Source organism: Schistocerca gregaria, chromosome 1 (genome assembly GCF_023897955.1).
Source record: "Schistocerca gregaria isolate iqSchGreg1 chromosome 1, iqSchGreg1.2, whole genome shotgun sequence".
In the NCBI taxonomy this organism is placed as follows: domain Eukaryota; kingdom Metazoa; phylum Arthropoda; class Insecta; order Orthoptera; family Acrididae; genus Schistocerca; species Schistocerca gregaria.
In genome coordinates, this window is record NC_064920.1 from 530,238,585 (window position 1) to 530,262,371 (window position 23,787).

The 23,787-nt window shown below is 38.3% G+C and overlaps 1 protein-coding gene across 2 annotated transcripts in view; it reads left to right on the forward strand.

The window, feature by feature from the left end:
• LOC126355077 (nurim homolog) overlaps positions 1-21,161 on the forward strand; it is a 40,774-nt gene extending 19,613 nt beyond the window's left edge. Inside the window, exons 4-6 of one of the 2 annotated variants that reach the window (XM_050005269.1) lie at positions 8,379-8,512; positions 11,002-11,175; positions 13,055-13,994. In XM_050005269.1, the coding sequence (XP_049861226.1) occupies positions 8,379-8,512; positions 11,002-11,167 (300 nt within the window). In that variant the 3' untranslated portion in view covers positions 11,168-11,175; positions 13,055-13,994. Of the gene's footprint in view, positions 1-8,378; positions 8,513-11,001; positions 11,176-13,054; positions 13,995-19,742 lie in introns of those variants that run through there. The other variant, XM_050005261.1, reaches the window with a different exon arrangement.
• The last annotated feature ends 2,626 nt before the right edge of the window (positions 21,162-23,787 follow it).

Here is a 23,787-nt window from a genome sequence, read left to right on the forward strand (position 1 = left end):
TCCATATGTTAACAGATGAATTAGAGCATGAGAGGCAGAAAAATTTTGAACTTAATCATGAGTTAGAGGCTGGGAAAGCAAATCAGGCTCAGTCACAGTTGGAGTCAGGCAAAAGTAAGTCTGGATTGAGAGGCCCTCCTGTTCCATATGACCCGACAGTGGTTGCATTAATTAATCCTTTTTGGGCAAGACAGTGGTTGATGTGACAGTTGTTATTAAGGATGTTAGGGACACTGTGGAAGCACTTGGGTGGCCAGATGAAATAACGTTGGATGTTGCTAGTATGGATTTGGCTGGGGATGCCAAAGCATATGTTGTATACCATGAGACATTGAGTAAAATGCAAATGTTTCAGGAATGAGCCACTGGACTGTGCCAGTGGTGCCAAAAGCAAAACAGTGTTTTTTTTTTTTTTTTTTTTTTTTTTTTTTTTTTTTTTTTTTTTTAGGAACGAAGAACTTTGTCAGTGCACTGCAGCATGCCTTTGGAAGCATTCTCAGATATAATCTGTAAACTGAAGATAAAGACATGTGTACAGATTCAGAATGCAGAAGCTACTAGGGTGTTATTACAAAAGGTAGAAAACAGAGCAGTGGAATGGAAAATCTGGAGGACATAGCATCAGCTCTTAGGACCACAATGTATTTAGAAGAGGTGGATATTGCAACAGAGCAAAGAATGGGCCATCAAGTTCTCACTTGTGAAATCGGGTGGTGTAGAGGGGCATATGAGGAAGCAGTGTAGACAGCCAGAGTGCTATGTGTGTGGCACAGTAGACCACATGGCATCTGATTTTAGGATTAGGAAAGGTGGGAAGCACCAGCAGCGGAACCAGCCATTAAATACAAACTAGAGTGCTTCAGCTGTCAGAAGGTATCCTGATAGCCTGTAACACTGCAGAAGTTGGTGCACATACGGAATGTTGCTTGGTGGGTGGCAGGAAATAGATTTTTGGTAGACACGGGGACACTTGTCCATTACCAGTCTGGACCTTGTGGGGAAAAAGAAGACAGGGCCACCATGGTATAGGTTATGTGGGGTTGGCAATAATAGTGTGGAATCATTGGGTACACTTGGAGGTATTGCCATGCATAGACAAAGGTTATTCAGTGATTCCCAGGCTAGACTTTCTCAATAAACATCATGCTGATCTTTTGCAATGCACAGTAGAACTCAGTGGAAGTTTGCTTCAATTGAGGGAAGCAGTTGCAACTGAGGTGATGGTGCAAGGTTCACCTATCATGGTAGTGAAATCAACTGAACTGCATATCTCTCCAGTAAAGAATGCTTAACAGGATAAAATACCAGCAGGTATTGGGAAAATAGTGTTAGTTTCAGTGGATACAAGTTTACAAATGTCATATGTGGTTGAACTCCTCTTAAGCCATGAAGTACTAGGTAGTGTAAATTGTTTTGTCCACAGGAGTTTGGCACGTGTAAGTAACAGTAATGGGGAATGGATAATTCCAGTCAGTGTGAATAACTTTGGCAGAGGGGAGGTGACTATCAAAGGGTGCAGTAATAGCCACTCTGGAAGTCTTGGAAGACAAGGACTTTTATAGGTCAAGTCTAGAGGAAAGCGAGAAGCAAACCATTGATATCGAAGTGTTACAAGGGAAAGTGGATCATTTGAAATGCAGTGATTAAAAGGTTATGGGAAACTTGTTGTTGAGGTCTAGTGATTTATTTTGTTCAGATGAGGCTTTACTAACAACCATGGTAGCACATCATTTTATACTGACAGGGAGTAGCACACTAGTTTATAGGAACCCATACCATATAGCAAGGCAACTGCAACCATTAGTAGAAGTGTTTATTGAGCAGTAACTACAGTATGGGATCATGGATATCCCCTGGAGCACAGATATAGTGGTTATGGTGAAGAAGTCTGTGAATGGAGCAAGGAAATAAAGTTTGTGCTGTGACTACAGCTATCTAAACGGATAAACCATTTCAGACGCTTTTCCGATTCCAGACGTCACTTTAATCCTGGATAATCTGGGTCAGTGTCGGTACTTTAAACCTATGGATCTCAGGAAAGGGTAGCATCAGTTGGAAGTGGTGTCTGAGGATAGGCCAAAAACAGCATTTATGATACCAGGTGGCCACTTTCATTACAAGCGTAAGCCATTTGGAACTAAAGAATACACCGGCAATTTTTCGGAGGTTGTTACATGAGGTATTGAGAGGATTAAAACTTAAAACTTGTATGGTGTACCTGGATGACTTTTCAAAGGATTTACCAGAGCATGTGATATGTTTGGAGTATGTCTTTAATAGACTACACTCGACACATTTCTTGTTAAGTATGGGCAAGTGCAATTTTGCGCAAACTCAGGTAAACCCTCTGGGGCTCATGATTAGTGACTATGGCATACAGACCAATCCTCATCTTATAACAGACACAGTTCAAAATTTTCTAACGCAATGAACAACTAAACAGGTACAGTCAGTCATCAGCCTTTGTAACTGTTATAGCCGTTTCATGAAGCGCTTTACAAAAATTACCCAACCCATGGACAAGCTACTGAAAAAGAAGGCGAAATTCCATTGGTTGCAGAATGTCAAGAGGCATTTGAAAAACTAAAAGAAAGATTAGTATCAGATCCAGTATTGGTTTCTCCGAACATCAAGAAAGAGTTTATCCTTTCATGTGACACTTCAATGAAGCATACAGTTGTATTTTGGGACAGAGAATAGATTGTCAAGAACATCTGGTAGCATACACTTTAAGGCAGCTAAACAAGGCAGGGTGTAACTACTCAATGATTGAGAAAGATATATTGACAGTTATATGTGGTGTTACATATTTCTGATATTACATGTATGGTAAGAAGTTGAAGGTTGTGACAAACCATTCCTCATTGAAGTGGTTACTTGTTTTAAAAGATCTGCCAGGAAAATTAACTTGGTAGGCACTTAAGCTTAGTGAATTCACGTCTGAGGTAATCCATAAGTGAGGAAGACCGCGTGCAAACACAGGTGCATTCAGTTGAGGTAGTTATGGAGGAGCATGGCAAAGTGTCAGGGGGCACAGGGAAAGGACAAAGAGTGCCATGCCAAGCATTTGTGTTGTAGAATGATGAGGCGTGGGTTCTGGCACTTTTCGGAAGGAAGTTTTCCTGCAAGCTCACGACCATATGTTGTCAGGTCATGAAGGGTGGCATATGATGGGTAGAGGTGTAGCAGAGCAGCTTTGGTCAGGAAGCAGGAAGTATGATATGAAGCAGTATGTTAGGGATTGAGTCCTATTTGTGCAAAGAGCCAACACTGAGTATCAGAAAGTGCAGTGCAAAGATCAACAGAGGCACACAAGCCACTATTTGTGTTAGGGCTGGATGTCCTCGAGCTATTTAATAAAACAGCTGCAGAAATAGGTATGTTCTCATGACCAGCGATCATTTTTCTAGATTTTTGATAATGGTAATGATGTCAGACAAATGGTATAGTACAGCAGTGAAGGTGTCAGTAAATGACTGGATATTGAAGTTTGAGGTACCTAACACCATAGTTATGGATCAGGGTATGAACTTTACCATGGATTTAATGAAACAAGTATGCTGCATGTGTTTATGCGTAAGTTATGGACAAGTCTGTTTCATCAGCAGGCGAATGAGAGAACCGAACACGAGCACACGACATCTGTCAACATGTATTATTAAGTTAATTCCAGGCATGATCATTGGGACACCTATCTTCCCCGTGCCCTATGCACTTGTAATTTGAAGGTCCATACTGCAATGGGCTTTTCGCCATTTGAGGTGGTGTATGCCAGGAAGACGTTGTCTCCCTTTGATATTTTGATTCCTAAATTAGGGCTGCATGGCAAGTCAGTAAGGACATTTTCCAGAAGAATGAAGTAAGCTTGGAGGAATGAGTAGAAGACAAACATGAAGGTGCTACAATGGCAGGAACAGCCAAACAGTTCCATAGGCAAACTGTCTCACTACCGCATATGTCAGTGGGTAATGGTCGTGAATCCCTATATGCCAAACGGGGAAACAAAGAAATTTTTAACTACAGGTAAGTACCAGGGACATCACCAGGTCAGGGAAATGGCCTCATCAGTCAGTGTGAAGCTATAGTGCCCTATTAAAACATTTGCTATACACATCAGTCATGTAAAGCTGTTTAAGGGAATGGTAGAGGGGATACTGCAGTTGTCAGGAACCAACTAGGAAGAGGAAGTTATCAGGGGTAAAAGAGGGAACCTGGAATTGGTGAGCTACATAAGGTGCAAGATGTGCCTTATAGATTAAGGTCACGCAAGTAAGTTGTATGATTGTAATTTGTTGAGATTTCTTTAGGTTAGTGCATTGGAGAGTGTGTGTAACCTTTTTTTTTCTTTTTTTTCTGGGTTGTCAGTTTTTAATCATGTTGTTATTATTGGTATTGATTGATTGATTTTTATTATTTATTTATGTATTGTGCTTTCTTGGAAGGAAGGAAGATCATGATCTGTCCACATGGAGAGGAATGGGCTGATATGTGGATACATTAAACGAATTTGTTTCTGGGGGAAGTAAATGGGACAAGCTGTGGGAAGGAGCTTCTGCTAGTTTGGATGAGAACACATTGGTTATAGTCAGTTTTAATGCTGGAAACTGTATGGTTTAATCCCTGTGAAGTATTAAGATCAGTAGGTCTAAGAAAACTAGAGCTTCAAGAAAGTGGAATGATTATTAATGGTACGGCTTGTGATATAATCGGAATGGACTTTCGTTTTCTGGCTATGTTCACATGCTCAACTGTTATGACATTGTTGTATTGGCCAGAAGGATGTCTGAGGGTATTGCCCGGTATTACCCATTCAAAATTTAGCCTATTTAATTAACAAACTCAGTCCTTGGACAGATTAAGTCCCAGCAGAGGAGAATTTTAGTGGAACACATGTGGTAGTATATACATCGTTTCTAGGAATGAAGTGTTAGGAGTCAGTGTATCAGCTACCAGTCATAGGGTGTTTCTAGCAGACTTATGCTTACTATATTTCTGGGTAAAACGCAGGTAGGCACAGGCTGTAGATGTGCCAACACACCAATTACCAATAGAATGTTTGACCAGCACTGGCTAGGGAAGCGATTACTTTTAAGGACTTAATTAGTATGTGAGAGTATGATAAGGGTACATGGTAGTTAGTTAGTTAAGGAGGACAATAATATGAAGAAAAGTCCCTTGTCGAGACATTACTTTGTGAATTGGGGAGATTGTCATCAGTATATAAATTATTAGAGTTAAGGTTGTTTAGAGGGAGCCCAATATTAAAGAATCAGGACAAATATTTTCGGAAGGGGGAGGTATGATGCACCAAGAATAAATACAGGCATGGATATGGGGAATTCATGACAATTTTGTGCAGCTGTGGCTGGAAGGTAGAAGTTAAGGGACCAATGGACACATCGATTAGCAGGCACTGGCAATGTTGTTATTGAGCAAATGGTTCTGTGAAGCAGGCTTACGACACCGCTGGCAGGCAAGAAAGCATAGACTGGTGCACAATATAAACAACTGTGGAGACAGAAGTGGAGATATCAGATGCAACATAGGGGACTGACATGCTGTGAAAAACCCATATGTTGCAGTTACAAAAGTACCTAGCAATCTGTATTTGGGGGCCAAAATGGGATAGAAAAGCTGAGGCCATAATTATTAAGGAACACTCCACTTGTCCCCTCAAGAGTGACTACGAGAGGGGCATAGGAAAAGGAGTATAAATAGGGGAGCCCAGAATGTTCAAGGGAAGCAGTCATATTGTCATTCTGCCCTTGTCTGGAAACAGAGAGAATGATGATTGTTTAAGTTGCAAGTGAACCGTTATGACCAACTGTTGATGGGTTTTTGTGGCCAGCCATGGCGAGGCAGGTCTGAAACTTGATGCTGCATGGGTGCGAGGAGCAGGGGGCAGCCAGCCTCAACCAAATTTGTCTGTGTATCTCTGCTTGCCACAGCATGATTCCACCCTCACTGTCAAACCATATCTCTGTCATCCTGGCACATTATGCTCCTTGAAGCTGGGGGTCATATCAGTAAAAACTGTTGGATTGCATCTTATTGACCAGAATTAACATCCTATAACTTGCACTTTGGATTAAGAAGAAATTTTAATGTGCAAAAGATTTTGAGTACAGTGAAGAGATTTCAGTAACCATAGATAAGTGTTTTGCAGATCTTTCAGAATTTCTATTCTGGCATGGAATCAACTCATTGGAAAAATGTTAGTGCATAAGAATTATTGCACCTTTACCACAGAATCTTTGAAGTAAACTGATAGCACATGCAGTCTTTTGCCACCTACGATGGTGGCATTCAGATGTTTAACTAGTGATGCCTTACTGAAAACCTACAGTGAATCTTTCTGAGATTTGAGGACAGTATGTTATGGAAATTAACACATATTTATAAAAACCAGGGGATTGTTTTGATGCAAGAATGTTACCACAGAACCTGTTAGAATGGCTTGTAATTTTATACTTATATAATCACATTCATTCCTTCACCATGTTCCATACAACCCATCAAGAAGGAGAACCTTCAGGAAAGTGGAACGAGTTAAGGTATTCTTCATCAAAAGACAAGGAAATTATAGAGACTTAATCTTTATAGCCTCTTAACAGCAAACTGTCACTGGACTGCTTAGTGCTATTCATTCTTATGACTGCTAAGTATAATCAAGTAAACAGAAAGGAAGCTGCTACATTGAAAAGTTGCTGCCTCTTCAGTTATACTGTATATAATTTACTATTTACTTGACTTCAATGGAATTTTCAAGGAAAATATTTACCTATATCTGTATTGCTACTTGACATGCAGCTAACTGAACATTTCAATCACTGAATGTAGATATTGAGATAATTTGTATAAAGGATGGCTAATGATGTATGTTTTTAATTTTCTTTTAAACTGATTAGGGTTCCCAATTTATTATTTTATTTTAGACAGGAGTTTGTTGAGTATTTTTCTGCCAGAGTACATAACTTTACTCTGAGTACTGTGTAAGGAGGAAAAATCTACATGAAAATTATTTTTGAGATTGTGTGTCTTTAAATCACAGTTCAGCTAAAATTTATTTTTATTACCAGCAACAAAAGCCATCAAGTACTAAACATCTTGGAAAGTGAGCATACGACTGCCAAGATCCTTCAAAAGGCATCTGCAAATTGTATGGTTATCTACCATACTTTGCTCAGTATTGTTACTATTCACTTCTGCTGAATGAATACACTTTGCTCTATATTGTTACTATTATCTTCTGCTGAATAAACACTTTATTTACTTTGGGTGCACCGTCTCAGAATGTAAGTGCATTGGACAACAGGGAGTGAAAATGAGGAAACTAAGCCAACACTCTTATCTTTGGGTCAAAAAAATAAAAAATGTTTCTAAGGACATAACTGAGCTTCCTTAATTAGTTTGTGTTGATTCAGTTTTAAAATGTCATCAACTAGACCCCCAAGAAGTTTTACATAGTGTTTCATTTAGCATCTGACCATTAATGTCTCCTTCTGATGCAAAAAGATCATTATTGACTTTTTGAAATTGAATAAGATGAATCTCTGTGTGAGTGAGGTTTCAAATGTTAGCTGTGATCACTGTAGGGCTACTCAGCTATCATCTGAGCCATGTGTGCTAAGATCGAGTTTAGGTCCTTCATTAGTCTGCTTGAGTCATCAGCAAATATTACAGTTTCTGAACTGCCCTTTACAGTTATTGAATGATCATTTAAGTAGATTAACAACCCCAGTACCGACCCTTATGGCACCCAATATTCTCCTGTTCTGAGGTTAGTTCGATGCATAATGGATGCCTATTAAGAGCCATGCAAAGACTCTCTAATTGTGTTGTGTGGCATGATGAAGATTTTATTATGACATACCTTCACAGCGTGAGAAGTTTGAGATATCTTTTCTTGACGGTAAATTTAGTTTTGTTATCATTTACCAGAAAAAAAATGTGGGTAATATATTTTTTAAAATACTCTTAACTCACAACATTTTGTGGGCATGTCAATTGGAATTTTACATAATTTTTGTAGTTTACTGCATTACCTTGTTGAATACTCTCAGTAGTTGTGTTACATTGTTATAGGTCAGTTTTTGCTCTAAATTCTGGATTCAGCCCCCCCCCCCCCCCTTTCCCTCCTGGCCCCCACCAGTGACACACACACACACACACACACACACACACACACACACACACACACACATACAAACAATGCACATACACCCGAGGAAAAATATCACTTCAGAGACACCCAGTATGACCATCACGAGTGACTTAATATTGTTACAAAGGCAATGAATTACGATTGGTGTAATGTGCATGATATACTCTAATTGCTATGTGTGTTGTCTTGTAACAAAATTTTCATTTTCTTTCAGGTTTATTTTGACATTAATGGCTGGGGGCAACCAGATATATACAAGTCAGCAGAGCTTAGACGTTTTTACCAACATATGCGACATCCAACATTTCTGGGGTTTTTGACCATTTTCTGGTTGTATCCTATAATGAGGTACAGTATTTGAAATAATTTTCTGCATAGTGCTATGCATTATCAGCAAATTTGTGCACAGTAGTGTTTAATGTATACAGCAGCCCTGGCTAAGATTTGCACTCCCGGCACTCACACTCCAAGAGCGCAGTTGACTCTGCTCAGTGCTCTGGTTTACCTTGCCACTGTGCTATTTGAACAGATGTCTGAGTCAGGCAGCCATATGCTAAAGGCTGCACAAGCAGGAAACATATGAAGACATGTTTGCAACACAGTGAGACTGCTTCTAAGATGCGAATATTGCAGCATATACTTAGAAGCAGCATTTTATGACTAATGTCTATTTTCAACTTTCTATTTTTCTGCCGAAGCAGGAACTTTTTTACCTAATTAAATAAGTGTTAATATGATGAGCAGAACTACACATCCTATTTATTAACAAAACACTTTACATAAAGACATTTAGCATGAAGTTGTGATCTTTGTAAATTTATGCATTTTGATTTCATAAGATGTAATGTATCAGAACTATGGCATGTGATATACCCAAACACATGGAGAATTCTTGTAAATTCCTTGACTGGAGAAACAGGTCTTTGAGCCAGGTTCTACTGTGTAAGCCTGTCAGATCAATTGAAGGTAATGATGTACATCAGTAGCAAGTGCGAGATCAGTCTGACATTAAATCGAAATTGATCTTCAGTCACACAAAATCTTTGAACTGTTTTGAAAAACGATGAAGTGTTTCAGTTAGTGAAATGTAGTCAGTCATGTATGGTCCACAAAAGGCTACTTTGAAATCTGGGAAATGCTCTGTGCCATGAACTTGATAGCATCAAACTTGTCCACAATATTTGTTATCAAATGATTCTTCCCTTGCATTCAGAGACTTAGAGAATTCAAATAATTGGTGATATCAACCGTCCAATCCAGTGAGGATCACAAAGACACTTATCCTCTTTTCCACTAATCTTCACAAATGCATCCATCTCTTCCTGCAAATTAAAGACCTTCTTCAGGACTTGTTCATTTCTTAAAAATGTAATTTTGGAGGTGTATGGGACAGCAGCATATTTGGTTTGGACGTGAGCCTTGAATTACATAAATGCATGGTGTCTCAATCCACATGGCCAAACATAGTTCACTGTATGAACAATCACTTCCATTATATCATTTAATTTAAATGGCCTAGCACATAATACTGCTTGATCTAACAGGCAATGAATTGCAGCTGTCACGGAGGCCCCAGCAGGATCAGATTCCTCCCTTATCAAATTAGTAAGACCTCTGTGCTCTTCTTTCATTAATAATACATCATCTGTTGTGATTACTGACGAGTTGTCTCCCCTCCCTTCCAAAGAAATGAATTACTATCTTCAAGTAATCAAAAATGTTCCTGCTGGTAATAGAGTTCTTAAGTGAGTTTAAACTCAGAGGGTCCGCCATCACCTCTAGCTTGGCATTTACTCCCTGCATGAAAATCACATACTGGAGTGTGCCTGACATGTCAGTGGAATCAAGTGTAATGGAAAATCCTGTGAATGAGGGTGCCCTCTGAGTCAGATGATGTTTACGTCTGCAGCCATGTGAGCAATGTAGCACTCCACTGTATGATGCGAAAGTGTGACTTGATCCAAACTCCACTGCCTCTACTACACATTCCGTAATGTACTTTCCATCATAAAATGCCTCCCACTCCTTGTGATTTTGAAAGCCATTTTGTAGCTCACTTCTGGCAATGGGCTCTCAATGTCATAGAAACAAGGTGTATATTTTTAATTAGTTGGAAATTGTACACAAAACAATGATAATCTTTCATTTATGTTGGTATCGTTCTTCTGTTACTGGATTTAGTTAGTTATGTAATTCTTTCTTTAACTTTTCATAACATGTCATTTATAAGATTTTATCACTTTTTTAATTACTCTGAACTTAATTTTTTCCCTAAGACCCCCTTAATTTCAGCCAGCATTCTGTCTCGTTCATCGGAATACAAGGCTATCATATCACTTTTTGTCTTGGTGTTGTAATATATTCTAGTGGTTGTTATTACCAGCTCATAATAGGTCATTCAATACCATGTTAAGCACTTGAAATGATATGAAAAAATAAAGCAAGTCCCATTCCAAACTGTGCAATGTGACTTCCCCACTTTTCCTTTCTTAGGTCAAATTGCTATATTGTTCCTCATGCTGAATGTAAATCTAATTTAACACAATCGGCATTGCTAATAAACTTCTTGGCATGTAACACAGTGACTACCTTGCTCTAGATTCTAGTGGTGTCTGGCTGCAGATTTTTCTTTTCCTTCTCCTCTTCATCCCTGAGCCACACTAACACTTGTGCTTAGAGTGTTAGACAGGAGCATTGTGAAGTCCTCAACCCTGTGAAGCACTGTGTGGCCAGGTCTGGTATACAGTATATGAAACATAACTTGTAAATTATTTTATCACTGATGGCTATAACAATGATTGTAAAATTGTCTAACAGCATTATATATCTTGTTTCAGTATTGATCGATTACTTCTGGCATTTGTATGGACAGGTTACATGATAATTGGTTGGAACGTTGATCGCAAAGACTTGTTGTATATTAAAAAACAATTTAATAACAAGATGGTGGAGCTTTCTCCAAATAAATGCCTTACTTTTTATGAGAGAAGCAAGCTTTCATAATGATGCCTGTAAGTATTTTACAGCATATTTTGAATGTAACACATAATTAGACCACTTTTGTTTAGTTTTGCTGCAAGTGAATAATTTAGAATGAAGTGAATAATTGAGATAACTACTTCACAATGGTAAAATTGCATGGAGTGTTGTTTGTGCACAGTGGTCTAAAGCAAAGTGTGGGACATAACTCCTGTGATACTCCTGGCATTAGTTCACCCATTAAAATAGGCTTTTCCATTTGCACCAAGTATGTCTGCAATTGTAATTATCACGTCTACGTGATGTTATGTTGTTGCTGTTGCTACTGATCAAAGTACGAGAAGGCCAAGGGAGGGGAGGGGGAGGGGGGAAAATACATGAATTGAATGATTTAGATATATACCCTATTGCTTTCTCTTCAACAAAGAAAGCCACGTCTGTAAGTTTCCCACATTGACGAATTACCATCAACAGTATTTTATACTCTCACTTTCATAAGGTTTTTGGATTAGTTTGTGATTATATCTATACACCAAAGCATGGCACATGTAATCTTACCCTCCCACACATCATTATTAAAATTCTCTGTCTCTGCACAAGTTTTGAAAGTTTCATGAGGCGTAGGTATACAAAAGAAAAACCTTTTACTTATCTTCATTTTCTCTTCTTGTTGTTGCCAGCAGTTATTTCACAGTGTGTAAAAAATTGATTTCTTTTTAATACATTTTAGTTTGAAATATAATACATCGTATACAAAATCACATGAAGCTCTTTTAGTTAAAGAGCTGAGATTATGTTCACCTATACAACTTTCTTGGTATCGACTATTTCTATATAAATAAAAAAAAGGGTAATGTTAGAGGAGGTGTCCTATTAACATAGCAATTGTCATCATCAGCCCAGTCACTAAATATACTTCAACAAGTCTTGTCTGCTGACTAAACAACAATTATAATGAAATTTTTCCATCACTGACATTTGAGCAAGAGCATCTTGGATAAATCACCTACTATGCTGTAGTTGTCAGCATTAGAATTCTCTGCACCGCTTACAACTGATGTTATTGTGAAAATTACTCTCAATGAACAGTTTTCGTGCAGAACTGGATCCTTAAGAGTCTGTAACCATGCGGGATGGTGTGATTGATATTTCATCCAATGCATGACAATCAGGCTGATTGTGTTGAACACCTCGGGACTGGCTGGTAAACAGTACCATGCATCAGCCTTTCAATGGTGACCTATCAGCTTATATTGTATACTGTAAAGAGTGTCCATTTCTGCAGTTCCTGTACTGTGCAGTGTGCCAATGACAATCTGGGGCTGAATAGTGTCAACGGAGGATTGTATTTGGTAACTAAAAGGAATTTTACCACATAAAGGTGAGTGTGAAATTTGTGAACTGCATATATGATAGTCAAAGTCTGCTCAATTTTTACATAGATGGTGTATGCTGAATTCAGAGTTTTTACAAATGTAATCAGTCAAGTGCTTCACTCTGGTCTTGGTCTTGATTGGATAACTCTATTAATACAATAATTTGATATGTTCCCAGTAAGAGCCAGTGTTTCATCACACAAATGTGCTACAAGACTTACAGGCAATTGTAATTTCTGTTGTAGACATTGGAATACTTTTCTCATATTAAGACATTCATTTATAAGGCATATTTAAGGGTTTAGAGACTTGAGCTGCATTTGACAGAAAACAGTTTATTTTGTGTATAAAAATTTGTAATTTTTTTCCTTTCTTCCAGTTGCAGTGATAGTAATATTCCCTTTTTTTGCTGTTAATGAAGCCCAGTTACTGTAACAATCTTTTTAAGAATTGAAATTTCTTTAAACTGCATACGAGAGGTAGTCATAAAATTTTTATTACCACATAAATATGCTAATTGGTTGTTTATTTGCAGGTACATCTGCTATCATGTAACACATTGAAATCCCCTAGCCACAGAACCATATCACACAGCTAGGGGAACAGAAACAAAACACTGCAGTCTATTGATAAAATGGAGATTTGTGTGGGAATTTTGTAGTGGAAATGTTCAAGCTGTCAGGCCAATCCAGAAAGTTACAGAAATCATCTAGGTTGCCAAAAACAAATGATACAGTATTGTGGTGTTGGGATTTCTATGCGCAACAGGTCAGCAGGCATGTACATGCAAATGAATAAAAAAATAATTATGTAACTTTATTCTTTCTAGGTGATGGACAGAAATTTATGACTACCCCTTCTACAAATTCTACAGATTGCGAAGTTTCAGACAATGTCTATAATTTTTCTATATACAGGCTAGTCATCAAGAGGGGATATTGTCAATGAGTTTTTCTAAAGTAAAAATGGAAGAGGCATTGGAAATTCCAAGACACAAACAAAGGGATTGTTACAGTGCAAAGTTTTTGTTCGGTATAAAAAAAAAGCTTTTGTTCGGTATAAAAAAAAAATCCTGTGATGATGCACTCAAAGGAACAGTAAATAATTGTCTGTTAAATAAATCTTGGAAAAACAGTCATCACCAAGCATAATAAATCTTCACAATACATAAGGAGTATGCTCATGAGCTTGTTAGTACAGGCACAGTCGCATTCTGATTCTAGAAATGATCCAGTTCTGCCTTCGTGATATCTCGCATCATGTGCAGATGATCCACGAGTATAAGAAATGTGGTACTGCCATCAGGGGCATGTGAATGTGACTTGTGCTGTCCTAGTCCAGGGGAAAACAGTCCAGAAAAGGACAAAAATGTAACTGTCTCTGTTGAGAAACAAAAAGTTTTGAAACTGTTGAGTTCAAAGGTATTTTGTGAGTATGTTGAGGCTATGACTAGAAATTGAATTTATCATGACATATATATATATATATAAGGGTCTCATGGCCACCATAATTTATTAGAGGTGCTGAGGCTTGAAAAGTCAGTGTGGTACTGAACAATTTTAATTCAATAGTCACATTATTTTACATATCAGTGAATGAATTTTTCTGAGCTTGGACATGAAGAACAAGTTAATTTGTCTTTGGATTGCTTAGTTTTCAAGAGTGACACACATTTGAATGTGGCCTAGTTTATTGTAACAGAAACAAATCACCTCTCTTCTGGCACAGTGATGACATGGGTGCTTCGCAAGACAATGACAATCAAGCCAATTTTTGCAAAAACCTGTAAGATGATAAAGCATTCAGTAAGGAAAAATTATGCCCAGTGTCACCTGTGTAAGTAAACTATAACCTGATGTGGCATCTTTCTATTTAGCCTGTGTGGAGAGAAATTTACTGTTTGACATGAAAGGGGGTTGTATTCGGTGGTGAGAACTGAGCTAGGTGAACTTGTTCCCGTACCAACCATTACTCTGTAGACAGTGCTGTAATTTCCTGATCCAAAATGAGATGAAGATCTGCTGCCTGTGGAAGATCAAAACAGCAAGTGATTTTTAGACTTTGTTTTAAAGGAAGATTCTGAAAAAGAAAAAGTCTTCTCACTTCCCTGTCTGTGTCCATTGGAATGACACATTCGCTGGTTAACAATAACTTCACATAAGATGGCTGATGTAGAGGATTTGAACAATGGGATTGTGTTGACAACTCAGTCCACATACACCTGTTACACTTGCTACGACTCTGATTGCAGCCTACAACACTGATTGAACTGTAGTCTTGGTCTTATGTTGATAATGTTCCAGGACTTCATGCACTTTAGGCAACAACAGTTGTACAATAGCTGAATCACTTCTTATGATGACAAAGACAACAAAGTGACTAAATATTTAGATCCATTACACATAAGTATTTGGAAATGCTATTGCAACCATTTGAAGTGCAAATACCAATCCTCATTGTTACCATAATGGAAAGCCCTGTTTATCTCCTCCTGTCCATCCATATCTTTCCCTATATTTTCCTTCTCACTTTTCTTCCTCTCCTCATATTGCTCTTGTCATCAGATCACGTGAGGTAGTGGAACATTTTATCTCCTAGGCTATCTACCCCTCTTCCCCACATTACTCTTGTCATCATTCCACATGAAGCAAATTATTTTCCTATACACAATTGTCACGAACAAATATCAACACAACACAGAGACACCACAGTAAAATTTGCTCCTGCATTTTAATTTATCAAACTCTCAAACTGTTATCCATAGATTCCTTTACTGCTGTGCAATGTATTCATTTGTCCATGTTCCATCTCTGTTTTACATGTTTACTTTGTGTTTTTTCTTTTTCCCTCTCATCAATACCATCCAGTTTTATTGCCAATATTCCCCTATAATGTTCATGCATACTTAAAAGAAAAATATCCCTATCCCTAGCTGAAACAAAGTCCCACATTCTGTTCCTTAAAGACTGCCTAAGCCATAGACTCCCCTTCCTCCCCCAATTGCCTAACCATAAAATTTTCCCTGTCTAATAACCACTCCTTCTTTCACAATGACCTTAAAATCTTCAGATTCTGCCAATTCATATCCATCATTAATCTGATACTATAGAAACAAATTTTCATGGTGCAGACATCCCTCAACCATCTTTCTACCTCTACAAAATAATGTTACTGTGCAACCTGAACTATGTACACTTTATCTCCCAAATTGAATCCCTTGCCCTCCAACACATGGAAGAGGACTTCAGACAACCACATCCAGAAGTTTTCAAATTTATTGAAATCTTAATCTCACCTTGGAGCACCACTACCCATAAAATACCTAGTCTACCCTAGTGAAGCCCCTCGTCAAACCTGGCTTGCTGACTTTTTCTGTCCACCATGTCCTCTAAAGCTCATTCCCAACACCCCACAAATCCAAGTATTTTAACAAACTAAAAAAACTGTAACCAACCTATCCCACAAAAAAAATCAACCTATGCAAGTTTCACCCCTATCTAAAGGTCTCACCTTGATCCCCACACTCAAGTTCAACCCCAGACTATCTAAGACCCACTCTTCGCTTCCTGATCCCTGAGCTGGAAAACTTTATTGCCACCAATCTCTCCAACCAAATCTCAACACTGAATCTGGCTTATCTAAGTCCATACCACTATTCAAGCATGAACATCACAGACTCCCACTTAATCCCTACATGGTTACCGTTCAGGCATTTGGCATCTCCAACTTGGCCTCACTCTCTTCTCCCACATTCCTTCAATGGAACATGAAACTCACAATGTAGAAAAGAACGGCCACCTATAACTTCAAGACAGGTCTTATTTAACCATTGTCCCTGCAGATAAAAGCTCCACCACCATCCTGATGAATCCCTGCAGACAAAAGCTCCACCACTATCCTGATGAATCTCAGTGATTATCTGACTAAACGAGTCTGTCCACTGATTCCTCCACCTACAAGCCTTGCCTTGCCCTAGTGTAATCTCCTACTCAAATCCTCAGGCTCATCCCAGAATCCATCTCGTCTCTCTTTCTTAATGCCCCCTATACATATACCCACAACACTCTTGGACACCCCATTGTTGCTGGTACTGTGTTCCTACTGAAAGAATCTGTTGGTGGTGAACATCACCAACCAGTTGCCCAAAACCATAGCTTCCCATATTAAAGACATGAATCACGTCCTTTAGTGACTCTCAACCATCCTCACTCCATTACCTCCTGGGCCCCCATTCATCACTGTTGATACCACCTCCCTATACATCAGTTTCCCCTGTAACCAAGGCCTTGTAGTTACCAAACAAACCTCTCCCAAATTCCTTCCAAACCCAAACCCACATCACTAACAATGTATTCAAATATTACAGGATTGCCTTTCCTACTCTGCTGCTTTAACTGACACTTTTCTGCATCATACCAAATAGAAATTCTATACAAGTCATTCTGTCTTCTTGTGCAGTCACTCAACAGTGATACTTTCCCATACATTACAGCACCATCGGGAAACAGTTGCAGATTGCTGCTCAATGTATCCATAAGATAATTTATGTAGAACAAGAGCAGTACTATCACATGTGCCTGGGGTACTTCTGATGATACCCTTGTCTCTTATGAACACTCGCCTTCAAGGACAATGTAATGGGTTCTATTATTTAAGAAGGGTTCTATTATTTAAGAAGTCTTCGAGCCACTCACGTATCTGGGAACCTATTTCATATGCTTGGACCTTTGTTAACAGTCTGCACTGGGGCACCATGTCAAATGCTTTCCAGAGACCTTGGAATATTGAATCTATCTGTTAACCTGCATCCTCAGTTCACAGTTCTAGCTGTATCCTTGACCATTAACTTCCAAACACATTACCCTAACTATTAGGTGAAGGAAGGGCACAGTAACTGATACGAATGTTATAGGTTCTGTTCGTTATCTCGTGAGTAAATAGACAATAATTAATTAAATAATAAATTAAGAACCTTCCCATGTGCTTCAGTTAAGCACACAACATGTCACTGAAGTGCGATAAAGTTTGCAAATTGGTTGTCATTGCCTATATAGAAAATGGAAGCTTTCAGCTCAGAAATTACTTGATCTAAAGTTATGCATCTTATCCAGAAATTGAGACCAATATAATCTCCCAGATGCCAGCCTATTCAGTCTTTTGTTACAAACAATATTTGTGCGGATACAGTGATGATGCTAAATTCTGTTTAAGCACTGTTTAAACAGTGACATTCATATTAATAGTGCAGTAGGATTTATAGTGTCCATAAAAATTCAAAAGCTCAAAAACAGTTTCAACAGAGGAGGGGGGCTGAAATTAAGAGGAGTTGTGGGCCTTAGGGCATAGTGAAACAGCTACCAGTTACTCCCTGTTACTAACTCCATAGCAAATGTCAGCACAACTCTGAAATCTTAAGCAGCAATCTGATGATGCATGGATACATATAAACAGTTTGGCTTGCTGAATTGTTAGAGTCTGTAACAGCTTTCTGAGATATTAGAACCTCTGATTATGTCTGTAGCAATGTTAGGCAGAGGATTATGCCTTGGACCATGGCCTTATTCCCATAAATCAAGTATCAGTAATATCAGGCTGCCTGTCCACATGAATGGCTGCCGCCAAACTGTGGACAGCTGGACCACCCAGTTGCTGAGCATACTTCACAGTCTGTGCCACCAGGACATTTTCCACTAACACGAGCTTTTCTGAACTGCACAGGGGGAAACTCACTTTGGAATGTACACTGCTCAAAAGAATTAGGGAATCATGACTTCGGGTGTCTGTCATACTCCATTGAGCAGTAATTGAAGGCTGGGTACCATACCAACTTATATTTACCTTTCACAGATTAAGTGCACAACAAAACATCAATCATTTACATAAAAAGAACTGAAATGTCTGACAGACATTGAAAAAAAGTGGAAACAATCATTCATTCCATCATCCCGAGTGCTTTTAATTGGACTTTGTGAGCTTCAGTAATGTGTATGCCCTCCGTGAGTGTTTATCGCTGCCTGACACCTACGTGACATGCTCTGTGTAAGTCGGATGAGGCCACCCTGTGGTATCCATTCCCATTCTTCAAATGAGAACCCACAAGAGTCGTTGGAGAGTCTGTGGTTTAACAGGACGACCTGCAGAGAGGGTCAGATATCGGTCTTCATAAGGGGTTGTAATGCGTTGGTGAACATGCCCAACTTGTCTCGTGTACTGACCTGTCACCATTTAGTGTGTCCACAACAAATTGATGACACAGTGAGAGGCATTGTTATCTGCAGCACCACAACCGAAAGTCTGTCCTTTTTGGATCAAGCAGATTGCCCTTGCAATTTGCACACCATTAAGATATTGCATTGAATGTGCTTGATTGAATACAACATTCACAAATGATAACTGCCATCTGTGTACCTCACTAGGAAGCACCGGGACATCAGTTCTCACTTTGTTCTGAGGAGTCACCTGACACTGTAATACATAACTCAGCTAGCAGATGGTGAACAATTTTGCTGCCTATATTGAAAGCAAAATCTCAAGCCATGCAATAGGCCTGTATAAAAATAGATTTAACATACTGGACACTGATACATATTTACCCTAATTCTTTTAAACAGTGTATCTTTCATTCCTGTAACACCCTGGTCTCAACCTTCTATAGCCCCTTCCCTGCTGTCACTTCAGCCCTACATACACCTTCTCTCCTGCCAATGCACCTACTAGTGCTTGCCCCTTCTCTACTTCTCTCCTCTTTGTCCCCCTCCTCCCTAATCCAAGCACAGCCTCCTGATGGTGCACGTAACAGCCTGCTATACTCTGCTAGCCATCCCTCTTATGTACCCACCTCAGCAAAGATTACTGTTCACTTCACTTCACTTCACAATTGGATACGCAGGCCCAGTGTTGAGAGTGGCCATTTGTGTCTGTTTTCTCTACATCTGGTGAAGGATTTAGTCTGGCAGCCAAATAATATCCAACAGTACTTTTTTTCAATATGTCTGTCTGCTACTTAAAGCTGTTTTTCTTGTCTATCCATTTCAAACTGGTTTTATTCCATCCCAGATTTTCCATTGTTTGATTGGTTAAATTTTTATCGCGAAAATAATATTGATGGAGTGTTACGCAGTAAATTTCTGACAATGCCAAACAAAATATTTATGATAACCATTGTTGACATATATATTGAGTATTACTTGTTAAACACCTAAGCGTATTCCTCCCTGTTACAGGTTTTTTGTAAACTTGGCTGCTAATTTATACAAAAAAATAACAAATGGATTCCGCTGATAAGCATATAAAACCAGAAACATCAGTTGGCCTGCATCCTTTTTTGTGGTGACTTACTATTGCATAAATTATCCTCTCTTAGCACTGTTTGAATAAGGTTATCCAATGAAGTATAATAGCACATATTTTCAGAAATGCTTACCATTGTGTTATCTTGATGTAATATTATAACTTTCATTTTGAGAATGTTTACAGTAATTATTGGAAGAGAGTTAAGTTATATGAGATAGTGAAGAGAGAAATAAATATACCCATTCTCCCAATGGTCTTTAACCATTGAAAAGAATTGGCAATTGTCAGTACATATGTAAAAACCGCATATGTTTTCACAAATTGAGGTGTAATACTTAAAACACCAAAGCAATACGAAGTTAACATTACCCCATTTTACAAATAAGTACAAAATTTACATGTGATGATCTCATAATATATTTTTTTTTGTTTTCACATGTCATGCTTCTCATATCAGTGTGGTGTGTTTATTAATGAGTGATTGATTGTAAACTTTTCATGTGCTAGTCCTCAGCGCTTTAACAGATACACAGAGTTGCAAGAAACTTGTAGCCTTTGATAAATGAATAATTACTTTTCTCCCATTTATTTCAGTCTGTTAATGGATACATTATTTATAAACAAAGCAATAATAGTATCAGATTGTTGTAGCATAATTACCATCTCATTATGCTTCAAAGCTATAGTTGTGCTGCATTTAAGATTATACTGTGCATGCTACTTTAATTTAGGAAATTGTTTAGGATATGAACTATTCATTTTGAATTGTATTAATTCCAGTAGTAAAGGCATAAATTTCTAATCTTTTTAAACTTATTTGTCAGTATTAATAACCATTTAACTTTCTATCACTTACATTTTATATATATGTGCCACCAGGACCTTTTGTAATCCCATCAAGTCATTATACTCTTTGCTAAATAAGTTTGCCCTACAGTGTGCAACACTTTTTTTTTGTTCTGAGCAATGATGATCACAAGTCAGTGTACTACTTTTATTTTAACGATGATTCTTGAAACATGCATTTTGTATGACTGTGACCATTACAAAGAATTTGATCATGTAAATACCAAGCAGTGTAGTGCAATAAATGGTGCTTATTGACAATCATATCCAGCTTATCACAGCCTTAAAACTTAATATCTGTATTTTATTATAAATTATACTTAACACTAGATCTGCAATAATAATTATAATTATGCACAGATCAAGGAGTTTCTGTGCTAAGGATGTTAATGATATGCTGTTGACTTTTTTATGGTGTTATTTAATATTTTTACAGAGTATATTTAAGAAGAGTTATTTATTTTGTAATGTGTGTGTATTTCTAATAAAAATATTTACATGGAGTTAAATGTCTCATTACCACCTCTGAGCTCTGCAACCATATTGGCTATATAGCAAAAACACATTTCATGGTGATGGAAGTCTACATTTCTTTTGTAGACCAATCAAAAGCTGTAGGTATTTGTCAGTTTCACTGTATTTTAATTACTGTGTCTTTAAGAATAATCTGTTAAGAACTCAGTTTCCTGTGTTAAACTTATTGCACATTGTATCATTTCGTCAGCTGCTCTTCAGAGTTGAGAATTATTTTCAAAGACCTTGAAAATTTACCCAAGTTTGCTGATTGCTGCTGATAAGCAAATGACAGGTGGAAGTACACAACATCTTAAAGATGAAAGAAATGATAACTACAAACTGTTGCTCTTTTCTGGTATTTGTTTGAGTACACACACAGTGGGCAAGACTAATTGACTGCAGCTCACTGCGGTGCAGAAATTTAGTTACCTTGCTGGATGTTTATCTTGCATCTCCTTTCATACCATATGCCAAGTTATCTGATTCAACTAGCCTTGCCAAAAGAGCCTTTATACAGAAATTATTGTATGCAATTTATAGAAAATCTAAATTTGTATGACCAGGCAGGGACTGAACTTTAGTCCTGTCAAATACAATACCTGAGCCTAAAACAAGGTAATATTGAATTTTGAGTGGAACAACTGCACTTTAACTATAGATGGGGTAGAGAAAAATGTAATTGTCAACACTAGAGAAGTGAGGAGTTCTAAAGTTACATAGGTATATGCAGATCAAACAGTCCACCTGTTGGTTGACAGTGGAAATGGTGTGCTTGTGTCAATTTACATTAGTTGTTCGATATTTAAGCATATGGTAGTGGCTGGATTCAGATGGCATTATCTTAGTAGATTGAGTTTTGAAAGGGCATTTTGCATACTTTGAGACCAACAGTTTACAATTCCTTCATTAACAGTGACCAAAGTCAGAGGAGATGGCTTATATATGGATGCTTCGATCATTACCTTGAAATCTTTGCACGATAAGTTTAAATAGTCCAACACTGGGAATGTGATGTTGATCTACAGGCCACAAATTTGATTGGGAGTTACATAATTAATGAAGGTGAAAACTTAAGTATATATTTTGACCAGCAGCAGAATCACAAAATGTAAAGGGGGTCCCAGGACGAACAATCAGTCAGAGCAAAAAAGGCTAGTAAATGTGTGCTCTTAAGTGCCTGAGTCCATCTTCACTAGTGTGAAACACTTCTACTGAAGAAATGCTCATAGCTCTTAAGGTATCAGTATGCATTTTATAATCCATGTTTGCTAGACTTTTTTAGCTGCAAGTGATTGTTCTTGTGATATCCCTGAATATTGACCATTCTTCCTGGAACACTGTGTATAAAGCTCTTCAATGTCCTCATTCAAGGCATGTGTGAGGAAGGAATGACCTCACTTCATTTACGGTCTTATTCACATTGTATTCAAAATAAACATAAAAAAAGGATTTGTCTCTGGTAAGAACATGGATATTGAATGACTATATCAGAAGTCGATGTTAAAAATAAATGTTGTTAGTTGCTATATTTGGAAGAGTTATGCGGACAGGAACCTTTTTGTTTTTCCGTGTTTCCAGTGTATTGGGGGAAGAGATTGCATCAGAAATCTATCTTCTCTGCTCTTTTGTGACCAGATGACTTGCCCGTTTCTTTCCCCTGCAAAACTGACTTACGTGATTCTTTCCCCTTACAGCAAAACTTTGATTCCTCACATCTTTGGGCTCACATAGTTTTCTTCCAGTTTTAGCCTCTCATGGTCATTCTGAACTGAGCTGTAGCACTAACTCAAATTTTGAAAAAAGTTGACTTACCTGTTTTTTTCCCCTGACCCGAGTTTGGAGGCAAGGGGTGTGCAGTAAACTCATGCTGGTAGATGCTATCATGCACAACGATCCCACCTCCAGCCTGGACCCTTCCAGTGCTTGTAGCACAGTGTTTGCTTTCAGGCGTTTTGTGTCATACATGGCAACAGCCATCTGTCCGAAGGAAGATATAACTTGAGTCATCTGGAAAGGCCACCTGTCAAGCACTCAGTGGACATCCATTGGCATGCAAATTCCAGCCTGCATCATCAATGAACAGCAGTCGGCGTTAGTGCACCCACAAAGAGCCTGCTGTGGAGGCCCATTCATAGAAACGTTCACTAAAGGTCATTAAGGAGACATTTGGTAGCCTCTTGGTTCATCTGGGTAGTGAATTGACAAATAGTAAGACATCTATTCAGCCATACAAATCTCCACATCTGTCATTTATGGCATCTGGTGCACAGCAGTAGTTGTAGAGAGTACCATTTTGACACCCATGGTATAGTTTAACCACTGTAGCATGCAAAGAGTTTACAAACTTAGCCATTTCAGAAATGCTTCCACTCTTGACCCAAAAGCCAATGATCGTGCCCCTTCAGATATCAGATAAAATGCTCCGTTTCTGCATAACAATGGCTGCACTGGTTTCCCTCCCACCCTCAACACACCGCCACCTGCTGTCTGCAAGTGGGCGTTGCGCACTGACGTCTAATGAGTTCTAAAGAACACTATATGAAAAATAAGTAAATTGTTAAATGAACTCAGCATGAAATAGTGAGTAATATCAATTCTGTCAATTGGTCATTA